Raw genomic sequence first — 14,105 nt, 5'->3', positions numbered from 1 at the left:
CTAAAATGTTAGGAAGGGACTATAGTGGACGAGAGATCCACTATAAGTCATTTTACAATTAGTTGCATGCTGAAAATGCGCGTCACACTGCGACACGCTGTGAGCTATTTTCAGCAAGTGAAAAAAAATCAGTACGACGGCATCAAGGCCCGCCAAAATACATTTCGTTCGACTAAATCAACTGTAGATTTTGTCGACTAAAATCGTACGATATTTAGTCTAAAACATTCCAGGTGACTAAAATGTGACTAAGAGTAAATGAAAACTATTCAAGAGACTATGACTAAAACTAAAATCAAAGTTTGCTGCCAAAAACAACACTGCTGTGATCCCTGATGGTGTCTGTTCTCTAACATGCTCCGCTCCTCTTCAGTCAGTGTGTTTGACCTTTCTGTCACTCACTGGACTCCCCCCCCTCCCCCCCCCCCGCTGGTCCCACTGAGCCTCATCCCAGCCTTTATTACATTAATTCATATCATAGAAGTGGCTCTGCCTCGGTTTGGTCTCTCCCTCTCTCTCTCTCTCTCTCTTGTTACACATGGTGACATCTTCACGTTTGAGGCTTTGATACATTTTGTCATATCGACGGTCTTGGCAACGAACATACTGTAAATTGTTGGCATACCGGCGGTACTGTATATGATTTTGCATAGTGTATAATTTTTGCATATCGTATTCTGTTGCATGCTGTAATGTTTTGCATATTGCATATTTCTTGCATGCTGTTTAATGTGTGCATATTGCATAATATTGTTGGCATACAATATATTGTATCGCCACCAGACCTGATCAAATGGACCAATAGCTTTTGGCTTTCATCTATTTTTAGATTGTTTTATACACATATTGCAGCGGTTTTCGACCAGTGGTCCCCATGCAGCTAAATAATGGAGAGTTGGTAACCAAATGGACCCTTATTGATGTTCAACTCTTTCCTTAAGGGTCCATTTGGTTTCATGTTATGCTCTCAAGAGTTAACTTATTGTTACACATCTGTTGAGGTTGACAGAGGGCGCCCAGGATTACAGTTTAGGCAATTAGCACCGGGTGAAAAATGGGTTACAAAAATTGTGTGATTAAAAAATAGTATACATTACTTGCCTACAGTATATGAAGTTGTTATTGTCTCTCTGACATTGAGTATCCATTGACGAGGCTGCAATTCACTGCAATTAAAGTATCCAAATTCGATATGCAGACACGCACACAAACATGCACACGTACACAAACACACACACACACACACACACACACACACACACACACACACACACACACACACACACACACACAAACGCAAGCACACTCAGCATTGTGTGAAAAGTCATTTTCCTCTTCTGTTACTGAACAAACACTATAGCAATGATTACTGTCACAATATAGAGCTATTTAACACTGTTACTGAACACACTATAGCAATGATTACTGTCACAATATAGAGCTATTTACACTGTTACTGAAGTTACTGAACACACACTATAGCAATGATTACTGTCACAATATAGAGCTATTTAACACTGTTACTGAACACACTCTGTAGCAATGATTACTGTCACAATATAGAGCTATTTAACACTGTTACTGAACACACACTCTATAGCAATGATTACTGTCACAATATAGAGCTATTTAACACTGTTACTGAACACACACTCTATAGCAATGATTACTGTCACAATATAGAGCTATTTAACACTGTTACTGAACACACTCTATAGCAATGATTACTGACACAATATAGAGCTATTTAACACTGTTACTGAACACACACTCTATAGAAATGATTACTGTCACAATATAGAGCTATTTAACACTGTTACTGAACGCACACTCTATAGCAATGATTACTGTCACAATATAGAGCTATTTAACACTGTTACTGAACACACACTCTATAGAAATTATTACTGTCACAATATAGAGCTATTTAACACTGTTACTGAACACACACTCTATAGCAATGATTACTGTCACAATATAGAGCTATTTAACACTGTTACTGAACACACTATAGCAATGATTACTGTCACAATATAGAGCTATTTAACACTGTTACTGAACACACACTATAGCAATGATTACTGTCACAATATAGAGCTATTTAACACTGTTACTGACACTCTGTAGCAATGATTACTGTCACAATATAGAGCTATTTAACACTGTTACTGAACACACACTCTATAGCAATGATTACTGTCACAATATAGAGCTATTTAACACTGTTACTGAACACACTCTATAGCAATGATTACTGTCACAATATAGAGCTATTTAACACTGTTACTGAACACACTCTATAGCAATGATTACTGTCACAATATAGAGCTATTAACACTGTTACTGAACACACACTATAGGATTACGATCATTATATAGAACTGTTTAACCTTTTTGTTTGTTTCTTTTAACCATCATTCTGTGTGTGCGTGCGTGTTAGAGTCTAGATGACGGGATCTTCATATTCTTCGCTGGAGAGATGGTCGTTAAGATGGTGGCTTTAGGGGTCATAGGTCACAATGGTTACCTAGGCGACACCTGGAATCGACTCGACTTCTTCATTGTTATCGTGGGGTGAGACTCTCACACACACACGGACACACACACACACACGGACACACACACAGACACACACACACACACACGGACACACACACGGACACACACGGACACACACACACACACACGGACACACGCACACACACACACACACACACACACACACACACACACACACACACACACACACACACCCTTACACACGCACACACACTTACACACACACACACACACACACACACACACACACACTGTGTGCCACGTTGGTGCAGATTATTGCCACACTGTGAGGTTCAGACAGAAACGCATCAAAGAACCATTTATTGCAACAAATGGAATACAGTTCAAGTTTTTGTGATTTATTTGTATTTTATTTTTTCTGAGCTCAATTGCTCCCAAAAGACCTGAACTTTGAACATTCAGTAGAGTTTCTGTGGTCTGGGTTTTTTCTGAAAAATTAGACTCAAACAAGTGCTCTGATTGGCCTGTGGACTGTGACGTAAGAGTCCACAAATCCCATATATCACATAACAATTTGCCTGTTGTCACTGTTGAGGGATGTTGCCTGTTGTAGCTCAATAGAACACGCAGAGAAAACCCCAGACCACAGAAAATCCACTGAATGTTCAAAGTTCAGGTTGTTTGGGTGTAATTGAGTGATTATTGACGCGGGATTGTGTTAAAACCCTGAACGCCCGGGGTTATTTAATCCAGTAAATCAGAGCGCCCAGCGATTTATAGCAGCGGAGCACATTTAGCGACGGACCGGATGTTATCCCGGATGTGGCTGAAGTATCTAGATGTAGCAAAAACACTCCCGAGCCGATCGACAACAACGGGAGGTATGATTCATTCTAACGCGACTAGCGACGGGACCGCGATGAGCCGTCTAACACAGGATCTTGAGCGCTGGGCGTTACTTAATTGATAGGGCGGAGAACTCCATCCTGTGCACTCATGGTGTTAATTATATTGCGATTCTACGACTCAATTGTAGCGATTCAATATTATGATTTTTTTTTTTTAAGTAAAGTCAGTACTTTTTCCACCACTGATAACATGCTGAAATCACCAATACTTGGAGCAGTGGAAACTATATTTCCATAAAAGTTAAATGTCATCGTGAGATTCGTGACAATCCTTTATGTGGGGGAAAGCCCAGCTGGCCTGTCCCTTATTTACATCTCAGCATAGTTGCCATGCCAACTACCTGAAAGTAAGTGTGCGTGTTTGTGCACATTTTGACCACCAAGGTCTTCATCCAGATTATTGCATTGGCTGGGTTGTGCGTCGAATAACACACACACACACACACACACACACACACACACACACACACACACACACACACACAACACACACACACACACACACACACACACACACACACACACACACACACACACACACACACACACACACACACACACACACACGACATTACATTTGAGCCAAGTGTGAGGTTTTGGCCATTGTTTAATGCCAGTTAAATGTCAGCTGTGTGTGTGTGTGTGTGTGTGTGTGTGCGTGTGCGTGTGTCCTACAGAATGACAATCTCATATAAGAGACACAGGGTTCCCCACAGAGACTCGCACACGCACTACACAGGCATTCTCATTGGGTGTTGTTTTGGGGGGTGGGGTCATGATGATGCCATTGTGTTCTCATTGGCTCTTGTCTTGTCCTCAGCATGCTGGAGTATTCTCTTGACGGACACAACGTCAGCCTATCAGCAATCAGGACGGTCCGTGTGCTCCGCCCCCTGAGAGCCATCAACAGAGTCCCCAGTAAGACCTGGCTGTCTGCCTGCCTGCCTGTCTGTCTGTCTGTCTGTCTGTCTGTCTGTCTGTCTGTCTGTCTACGCTCGATCAATACGTTATCGATAACCTAGGGTGCCGATTTGATTTATACTGCGATTCTTAATTACTGTATATTGTCCATTATCCATAGTCGGGTCGTGGGGGCAACAGCTCCACCAGAGAGCTCCAGACATTCCTCTCCAGAGCAACAATAGTAACTTAACTTCCTCCTGGGGGATCCCGAGGTGTTCCAAGTCGATATGTTTCCTCCAACTGCCCCTTGGTCTGCCCCGGGGTCTCCTCCCAGTGGGACGTGCCTCGAGGACCTCCCTAGGGAGACGCCCGAGAGGCATCCTAACCAGATGCCCGAAACCACCTAAGCTGGCTCCTTTCCAGGCGAAGAAGCAGACTACACGCGAGAGAGTCTCTCTCGCGTGACTGAACTTCTCACCCTATCTCTAAGGGAGATGCCACGCAGCCACCCGTTGAAGAAAACTAATTTTGGCCGCTTGTATTCGCGACCTTATTCTTACTTCATGACCATGGGTCAGAGTAGGAATGAAGATTGCTCGGTAGACAGAGAGCTTTGCCTTCTGGCTTTACCTTCTTTTCACCTTTTTAAAGGTTTTTTTTAAGATTATCTGCTTTTTCCTTTTTTATGCTGCTGTCTGAGAGGCACAGATCTGTAAGGGTTAGGCTTCACGTCCAAAAAAGGACAATTGGAGATGGTTTTCTTTGTTACATTCCTGAATAATTCGTTTAAACTCTCATAGTGTTAATCACCGATGATCATACAGATGATCCAGGTTAAAAAAAGCAGGTTGTGTGTGTGTGTGTGTGTGTGTGTGTGTGTGTGTGCATCCAGGTATGTGTATATAAACTACATTGTGTGTGCATCCAGGTATGTGTATATAAACTACATTGTGTGTGCGTCCAGGTATGCGCATCCTGGTGACCCTCCTACTGGACACACTCCCCATGTTGGGCAACGTGCTGGCGCTCTGCTTCTTCGTCTTCTTCATCTTCGGCGTGGTGGGGGTGCAGCTGTGGGCGGGGCTTCTCCGGAACCGCTGCTTCATGGGAGACGACGTCAAGACGTGAGTGGCCGACGTGCTTGTTTGTCTTGTGCTGAATACCGAATATAGGAAACAATTGGCCGAATACCGAATGTACAGTATAGGAAACAGTTGGCCGAAACCGAATTCCAAATAGGAAACAGTTGGCCGAAACCGAATACCAAATATAGGAAACAAACAGTTGGCCGAAACCGAATTCCAAATATAGGAAACAGTTGGCAGAAACCGAATACCAAATAGCCGAATGTGATTAATATTATCTTATTATTCGGATGCCGAATATTTTCTGCGGCCGAATATTGGGTGCATCACTATTGCAAACATTTTCGTTCTACTTTTTATTTGTTGACAAAATTGTCAATTTATTTATATCTTAGTTTTAGTCATCGTAGCTTAGCTTTCATTTAGTTTCCATTTAGTTTTCGACAGTGAAAAATGGTAGTCGTGAACATTTTTCGTTTTTGTATTATAGTCGACGAAATCAACATACTGGACGTGAGTGCTTGGCTGATTGTTCTTGTGCTGCAGCCAGGGGGGTAGTTAGTGACAGACGTGCATCAATGTGTCTCAGAAACACAGAGCTACAGGTCAAATAATAAGGCCACTGAGCAACTTCCATTGAAATTGATATACTTATAGCTGGGGCAGTCCGTCTCTCTAGTTTTTGAGGGGCGCTATAGCCCCTTCTATGTCCAGCTTTGAGGGTTTGTGTAAACACAAGCATTGTCCTATAGCACGAACATCAAATGCCATTGACAATGGGTGGCCAGTTTTGAGTGTTTGAACATTGCGTAAACACAAACGCAACAGGCATTCTGATTGGCCAGTATGAGATGATGCATGATGATGATAAGAGCGCCCCTCACTTCACACAGGTGTGATTTATTTTGAGTTATTCATGGCTCTCATTTCCCACCTGATGTTACGAGGGAGTTGCGACTGCTTCAGATTGTGCTTAATAACTGCTAGTTTGCATAATGTCTTGAGACTTGGATTTAAGTCTAATATGTACAGGTCATCCACTAGAACTGACTTTAGTCGATTACCTGTTTTTTTCATATTCGTATCCTCCAAATACGATGATATGATCTTTCACCATGCAACAGCACAGCCTCGTCATAATACCCAGGCCTTTCCCCCTGGGCTCAACCTTCTTCCAGGAGAAGGTCTCTGGATTGAATTTCCACATATATGTTTTGAAGCATATATGTACAAATATGTACAGCTCTCCATTGTAGGCAAAGGCTGAATGCTTCCAGCGTCCTTCTGGACGGAGCTGCGCAGAAGGCATTCTCAGCCACATGTTGGTCTCTGTGTCAAACACTCTGATGTTGTTGTACCCATAGCCCCTGTACCAGCCCCCAAATACAAACATCCTTGTCCCAATGATGGTGGCAGAGTGACCCGCTGAAGCACGTGGTGGAATGCCTCCGGCATTAATCAAAGACCAGACCATTGACTCGACAACTCTCCTCTCGCTCCGTGCCACCCCCTTACATAGGTTGGCCAGAGAAGTCTGGTGTGATGTCAGAAACGTCATAAAGCGTTGTCCGGGATACCTAAACATTGTCCCTTGAGCTCACCTCATGATAATGTAAGATGCCCGTGTCCTGGTGGTCAAATTTGGCATTGCAAGACCTCCGCCATTTAATTGTGCTAACAGCGTGTGCTTCTACTGTCGACCGAAACCCTATTGCGCACCAAGTTCCCCAGTGAGGCTCTCCAACGTTGAAGCGCTCTGCCCTACTGGTTGGAGGTGGGACTGCAGGCGGAGCCGTGGATTTGTGACGAGGAAACCCAGTGCATTACATTACAATTTATATTGTAATGTAAAATCAATGTTAATTAAACTCTGAGAGTGTACAAATGGAACCCAAATGGACCCAACATTTTCCGTGCCATAGGCGTTAAGACGAGATTGTCCTTAATTTGCCCCCGGTGCCAGAGCTGTTAAGACACATTTTGTTTAATCCATGTTTGATTAGCATCACGTTAGCATTTTGCAACATTATCTAATGTAATCCTGGGCGCTACACTTCCTCTGCCAACCTGGGGGGGCAGCGGACTGACCTCATGCTTAGCTGGGGACCCGATGGAGCCCCCTCAAGGACCCCTGGGGGTCCCTGGACACCACTTTTGTGAACCACCGGCTTAGCGTCCTTCCAGTCCTGGGTGTACTCCTCCTCCTGGCCGTAAACATTCACATGTTGCTGCCGAGCGTTGGGGCTCTTACCGTTGAGGCTCTTGCCATTGAGGCTCTTACCATTGAGGCTCTTACCATTGAGGCTCTTACCATTGAGGCTCTTACCGTTGAGGCTCTTACCGTTGAGGCTCTTACCGTTGAGGCTCTTACCGTTGAGGCTCTTACCGTTGAGGCTCTTACCGTTGAGGCTCTTACCGTTGAGGCTCTTACCGTTGAGGCTCTTACCGTTGAGGCTCTTACCGTTGAGGCTCTTACCGTTGAGGCTCTTGCCGTTGAGGCTCTTGCCGTTGAGGCTCTTGCCGTTGAGGCTCTTGCCGTTGAGGCTCTTACCGTTGAGGCTCTTTCCGCAGCACCCGTTGTTCTTCCGCACAGCGCTCTTGTAGTCCTCGCTCTTCTTGCTCTGGTAGTAGAACTGCACGCAGTCAGCCACCGTCTTCCTCTCCAGGAAGGAGGCGATCAGGCCGAAGTTCTTGGGCTGTTGGACGAACTTCTCCCTGAAGGTGTCCTTCTCCTGGTCGCTCCACGTGCTGCCCGTGAGCTGCCGGTGGTCCCGGTACACCTTCATGGGGTCCTCCATCAGGCCGTTCGTGTCGATGAACTTGGCGCGCCGCTGCTCCTCCGCGTCGAGCAGCGCGGGAGGAACGGCCGCCGCCGCCGACCGATGCTGCTGCGTCCGCTCCTCGCCATTCTCCCGTTCCGACGCGCCGTCGCCGAAGACCCCGGGAAGGGTGGTGGGCCCCCCGCCGCCTCCACGTTGTTGCCCCTGCGCCGCACGCTCCTGCGACTCCCTCCGCTTGCGGATCTCTGGGAACTGCTTCTCGTAGTACTCGCGCGTCTCGACGTCCTTGGTGCGCCGCCGCGGGTCCTTCTCGGCGCGCTCCACCTTCCTCTCCCAGGCCTCCGTCAGCCGACGGCGCCTCCGGCCCGATGTCTGCTCGCGCTGCCGGCAAGCGCGGTTCCTCCTCTGGAAGTGGAGAACGAGCTTTCTCCTCATGGCCGCCGTCTGTTGGACGTTCCGCTGCTCGCTGTCGTCCGAAGGCGTTTCATCCACCCCCCCGGGGGGTCCCGCCAGTGCTTCCAGAGCTCTGTGAGCCTCCTCTGCCTTTCTCCTGTTCTCCTCGTAGATGGTCCGCGCCAGCGGAGTGCCACGCCACTGCTTGGCGTCACTCCCGGGAGGAGGCGGAAAGACGTGGCTCTCCGTAAGGTCCTCCCCCTTCTCCTTATTATTATTCTCCTCCTTCTCCCTATTCTTTTGGTTCTCCTCCTCCTTCTCTAGTCGCTGCTGTTCCGTGCGTAGTTTGCAGATCCGTTGCATCACCAGGGCGTCGATCCTCTGTCTGTCCACGTGTCGATCTGTGTTCATGCTCTGGACCACCGGCCTCCCTCCCTTGTTGGCGGAGGAGGATGGGGACGAGCGGTCGCCCCGGCCATCGGGGTCCATCAGCCCGATGGCCCCCCGCTGTCCTCCCCCTCTAGCACTGACAGAGGATGAGGAGGAGGAGGGCACAGCAGGGGGTTCACAGGCGGAGGAACGGGAGCGGGTGAGACAGTGCGGCTGCACCGCAGTGGTGATCTGTCTGTTCTGGATCCACTCCTCCTCAGAGAATCGCTCCGACGGAGGAGGACCATGACCTGGATGCGGTGCCGTCTCGAATCTCCGCCCTCTACCGCCAGGGGACACGGAGCCGCCGCGGCCGCGCCCTTCTACCCCCCCTCCCCGAGGCCGCCTCGTCATCAGACGTGGACGTTTGACCTCTGGCTCACGGCGGATAGGGCGCTGCTCCTGGCCTCTCTCGTCAGCGTTATCCTGGAGCTCGGAGAGCATGACAGAAAGCTGCAGGGGCTGATGGGAGCTGTAGTCCCTCCCGGCTGATGGGAGCTGTAGTCCCTCTTCCTCGGGGGTCATGCGTGCCACCCGTCGCTGCAGTTGTGGAGGCGGGGAGGCGGAGTCCGGCGAATGGCGAGCGTCCGGAGACCTGGTGTCGCGCCGCGTGGACTTTGGGTGAGAGGCCGTGTTGGAACGCATTATCTATCGCTTAGTACCTGTATGTCCTCCCCTTTGGTCGTCCAGTCAAATGTCCCTTATATGGAACTAACTTTCTTTAAGTCTTCTTAACTTCTTCCAGACATCCACATGAAATAATTGGTTTGGTCTCCTCTCTGGATCCAGCGCTTTCTTACATTCCCTCGCTCCTCTTTCCTCTTTGGTGTTTCTTCACAGACCAGATCGGAATGTTTGAATGTTTGAAAAAACAAGCTGGTGTGTTTTCCGGGTACAATGTTTAGCCTGGACGTGTTCTGGAACATCAGCTATGTCTCGTCTGTCAACCTGTGGATATTATTTAGAATAATACTATTTCTAATAGTCAATAAATAACACTAACAAATCAACTAATCAAATGATGTCCTGTTCATGCAGAAATAAGGTTTATGAGTAATGTGTAATGTGTTATCTATACCCAGAAATACATGTTTGGCCGTGGTGATGTCACCATGATTCAGTGTTATACTGCCGTGTGTCTGTGTCACATGCTGGGGGGGGGGGGGGTGTCAGGGGCATCTGTCACATTGTAACCCCCCCCCCCCCCCCCCCCCCACACACACACACACACACACACACACACACACACACACACATACACACACACACACTTGATTTTGTCATTTGTCAAGATATTCGTGGAAGAAATTATTATATTTTTTTATCATAATTTGAAACATTTTAAATGCACATGCTGTATATGGGTCCCTGGCTCAGAATATGTTCAGGTGTGGGGTTCCGTTGGACAAATACATTTATTACAATGATTTATTCATTAATACAATTATTAGAGCATGCAAGTACTGCAATCGGTGTACTCCGCCAGCCAATAAGGGAACACCAACAAAGGTACGTTTCAAGGTTGGTATAAGGTCAGGAATTACAGAGGATTTAGACGAGCAGTTGTACCCCAGGCAGTAGACACTAACGTACACTGTACTTCAAAGTAGCTGTAGAGACTCTGTAGGGACTCAGAGCAGCAGTCGTACCCAGACAGACAGCAGAGAGCTCTAGGACTCAGAGCAGCAGTCGTACCCAGACAGACAGCAGAGAGCTCTAGGACTCAGAGCAGCAGTCGTACCCAGACAGACAGCAGAGAGCTCTAGGACTCAGAGCAGCAGTCGTACCCAGACAGACAGCAGAGAGCTCTAGGACTCAGAGCAGCAGTCGTACCCAGACAGACAGCAGAGAGCTCTAGGACTCAGAGCAGCAGTCGTACCCAGACAGACAGCAGAGAGCTATAGGACTCAGAGCAGCAGTCGTACCCAGACAGCAGAGAGCTCTAGGACTCAGAGCAGCAGTCGTACCCAGACAGACAGCAGAGAGCTCTAGGACTCAGAGCAGCAGTCGTACCCAGACAGACAGCAGAGAGCTATATGACTCAGAGCAGCAGTCGTACCCAGACAGACAGCAGAGAGCTATAGGACTCAGAGCAGCAGTCGTACCCAGACAGCAGAGAGCTCTAGGACTCAGAGCAGCAGTCGTACCCAGACAGACAGCAGAGAGCTCTAGGACTCAGAGCAGCAGTCATACCCAGACAGACAGCAGAGAGCTATAGCATGACTCAGAGCAGCAGTCATACCCAGACAGCAGAGAGCTCTAGGACTCAGAGCAGCAGTCGTACCCAGACAGACAGCAGAGAGCTATAGGACTCAGAGCAGCAGTCGTACCCAGACAGCGGAGAGCTCTAGGACTCAGAGCAGCAGTGCTGGTGCAAAGACACCCTTGCTTTCACCATAACCATCACCTAAATGGCTCTATGGCTTCCACCTAATAGTCTCTGCCCCTTCCCTGGTTGTGTCATCAGAATTGTACCACCATGTCGTCCATGCCATGTCCAAATAAGGAGTTCCGAGTCAGTCTTGGCGCAAGGACCGATATGCCCAAATATGGGGGTTTGTTCTCCAGTTGTTCTCCAGTTATTCCCCCCCCCCCCAGTCAGAGGTCCTTGAAGGGGCTCCAGGGTGTCCCAAGATGAATTATTGATCGTTAGGAACCAAATGGACCGTTACAGTCCTGTGACTCCTTTTCTGTCTCTCTCTCTCTCTGTCTCTCTCTCTCTGTCTCTGTCTCTCTGTCTCTCTCTCTCTCTGTCTCTCTCTCTCTCTCTCTCTCTGTCTCTCTCTCTCTCTGTCTCTCTGTCTCTGTCTCTCTCTCTCTCTCTCTCTCTCTCTCTCTCTCTCTCTGTCTCTCTCTCTCTGTCTCTCTCTCTCTCTCTAGTCGCTACAACGTGTCCTTCCTCAGCCTGTACTACCGTCCTGACGTGTCAGAGGACCACCCGTTCATCTGCTCCACGCAGAGGGAGAACGGCATGCTGCGCTGCTCCGACGTGCCCCCCCGCCGTGTGGGCGGGGCCTCCTGTCTGCTGGCGGCCGAGGAGGCAGGGCTGGGGGCGGCGGCGGGGGCGGAGCCGGGCTCGGGGGGGATGGGGGCGGCGGCGGCGGCGGACGACACGGTGACGTGCGTGAACTGGTTCCGCTACTACAACGAGTGTCGCGCCGGAGAGATCAACCCTCACAAGGGAGCCATCAACTTTGACAACATCGGGTACGCCTGGATCGCCATCTTCCAGGTCAGTAAGAATAGTAATCTAGAAGTCTCTGTACGTCTGTCTGTCTGTGTGTAATCCATGTAACTGGAGAACCGTTCGCTCCACCAATGTCAAATTCGACACACGTGTTCCACACCCCCGCAGGGAGTGCAGTGCCTGGTGTCGAGTCGGTCGGACCCACGGTTGTCCAGACCCACCCCAAAAGGCCAATGCCCGGTTTCTGGACATGGTCCCTGCCCAGGGCTCATATATGGAGCTGGCCTGTTCTGACATCATTCTGACTTCTGCATAGACTCCATATTTGGGCATGCCTGACAATGAACTCCATAATGTGACCAAATTTGACGGAGGGACTGCCATTGGATTTTTGGGGGAATTTTCAGGGATCATAGCTTCAAATTGACATATTGGTTGTGCAGTTTGACCCACCAGTTTTGGAGATATGGCTTATAGAGTAATGTCTTGCAGAGAAACAGTGAGTTGAGAAAACAGGCTTGAAAGGTTCACTTCTGTGGACTCTAACATTACTCCTAGTTACATGTTTAAGCATTTATTTCATATTTCCATGTCGATTTCAGCTCTGACACTTATTGCCTGTGCTATTAACTCATGTTGGGGAAGAAAAATAAAAAGCGCGATCACATATATGGGTATATGAAAGGGACACAGACATATCTGGGTGGGGCATGCATTTCCAACTAGCATCGTAGGCCCACAGGCACCGCTCTAGTAATTATTATTATTATTGTTATTATTATTATTATTTTATATTTTATTATTTCATGTCATGGATTTGTTTTTATGTCCGGAGACTCCCGTCCAGGCCAGGCTTCAGACGCGCCTCCTCAGGAGACTTAGGAATCCATTGTGACCGCATGCCCTCGCTGACGTCCACCCCAGGCAGGGTTCGAACCCACAACCTTCCGCATGAAAGGCGTGTTGTATTGGGGGACCCTGAGGGTGTTGTATTGGGGACCCTGAGGGTGTTGTATTGGGGACCCTGAGGGTGTTGTATTGGGGACCCTGAGGGTGTTGTATTGGGGACCCTGAGGGTGTTGTATTGGGGACCCTGAGGGTGTTGTATTGGGGGACCCTGAGGGTGTTGTATTGGGGACCCTGAGGGTGTTGTATTGGGGACCCTGAGGGTGTTGTATTGGGGACCCTGAGGGTGTTGTATTGGGGACCCTGAGGGTGTTGTATTGGGGACCCTTGGGGACCCTTAGGGTGTTGTATTGGGTAGGGCTGGGCGATATGACAAAATCTCATATCACGATATAGAATTTATTTTATCACGATAACGATATACTCACGATATAGCATATTTTTTACGATACCTATTTTTTTATCTAAAAGAATTGATTTTTGTTCAGGTCGAGTACTTTACTGTACTTGGGCTGTACTGTACTGTACTGTACTGTACTGTACTGTACAAGCTCTCCTCCCTGGCCTCTGTCTGTGTTAGGCTGCACAACAGTGACACTTGGTGGTGACAATAGTTATGCTATTTCCGTGCTCGGATACAGGGACAGGGACACACATAGCTGTCTATAATGGTTGCACCACTCAAAAAACAATTAAATTCACATTATCCAGTCTACTTATATGAATATAATACTGATGCCCTTCCCATGCACAGACAGGCCCAAAGCAAGTACAAAAATATTACAAAATAAAATGTATATAATAATAATTAGAGGCTGAACTCAATTGTTCAGCCTCTGTAGACATTTTTAAAGCACAGCTCAAGACCCACTTCTACAACATTGCTTTTAATTGATCTTTTATTTTTTGTTATTCATGTCCTCACTGTATTGCATCACTGCTTGTTTTTTAATGTCGTTGCCTTGCTTTTCTTTTTTTCTCCATTGCTCTGTAA

General features: G+C 47.8%; 1 protein-coding gene and 1 long non-coding RNA gene across 2 annotated transcripts in view; both read left to right on the top strand.

Annotated features, from left to right (window-relative positions):
- LOC310859020 overlaps positions 1-14,105 on the top strand; it is a 227,714-nt gene that overhangs the window by 43,292 nt on the left and 170,317 nt on the right. The window lies entirely within an intron of this gene.
- The window catches only part of LOC310859165 (voltage-dependent T-type calcium channel subunit alpha-1H-like), a gene marked incomplete at its 3' end in the record, with an annotated part of 124,458 nt that overhangs the window by 2,280 nt on the left and 108,073 nt on the right, over positions 1-14,105 (top strand). Inside the window, exons 2-5 of the mRNA XM_083765564.1 lie at positions 2,441-2,574; positions 4,249-4,346; positions 5,296-5,455; positions 11,899-12,250. Coding sequence (XP_083621690.1) covers positions 2,441-2,574; positions 4,249-4,346; positions 5,296-5,455; positions 11,899-12,250 — 744 coding nt within the window. The remainder of the gene's footprint in view (positions 1-2,440; positions 2,575-4,248; positions 4,347-5,295; positions 5,456-11,898; positions 12,251-14,105) is intronic.

Source organism: Protomyctophum parallelum, assembly GCF_964188405.1.
Source record: "Protomyctophum parallelum genome assembly, chromosome: 5".
Lineage (NCBI taxonomy): Eukaryota > Metazoa > Chordata > Actinopteri > Myctophiformes > Myctophidae > Protomyctophum > Protomyctophum parallelum.
This window is presented reverse-complemented; position numbering and strand designations above follow the sequence as displayed.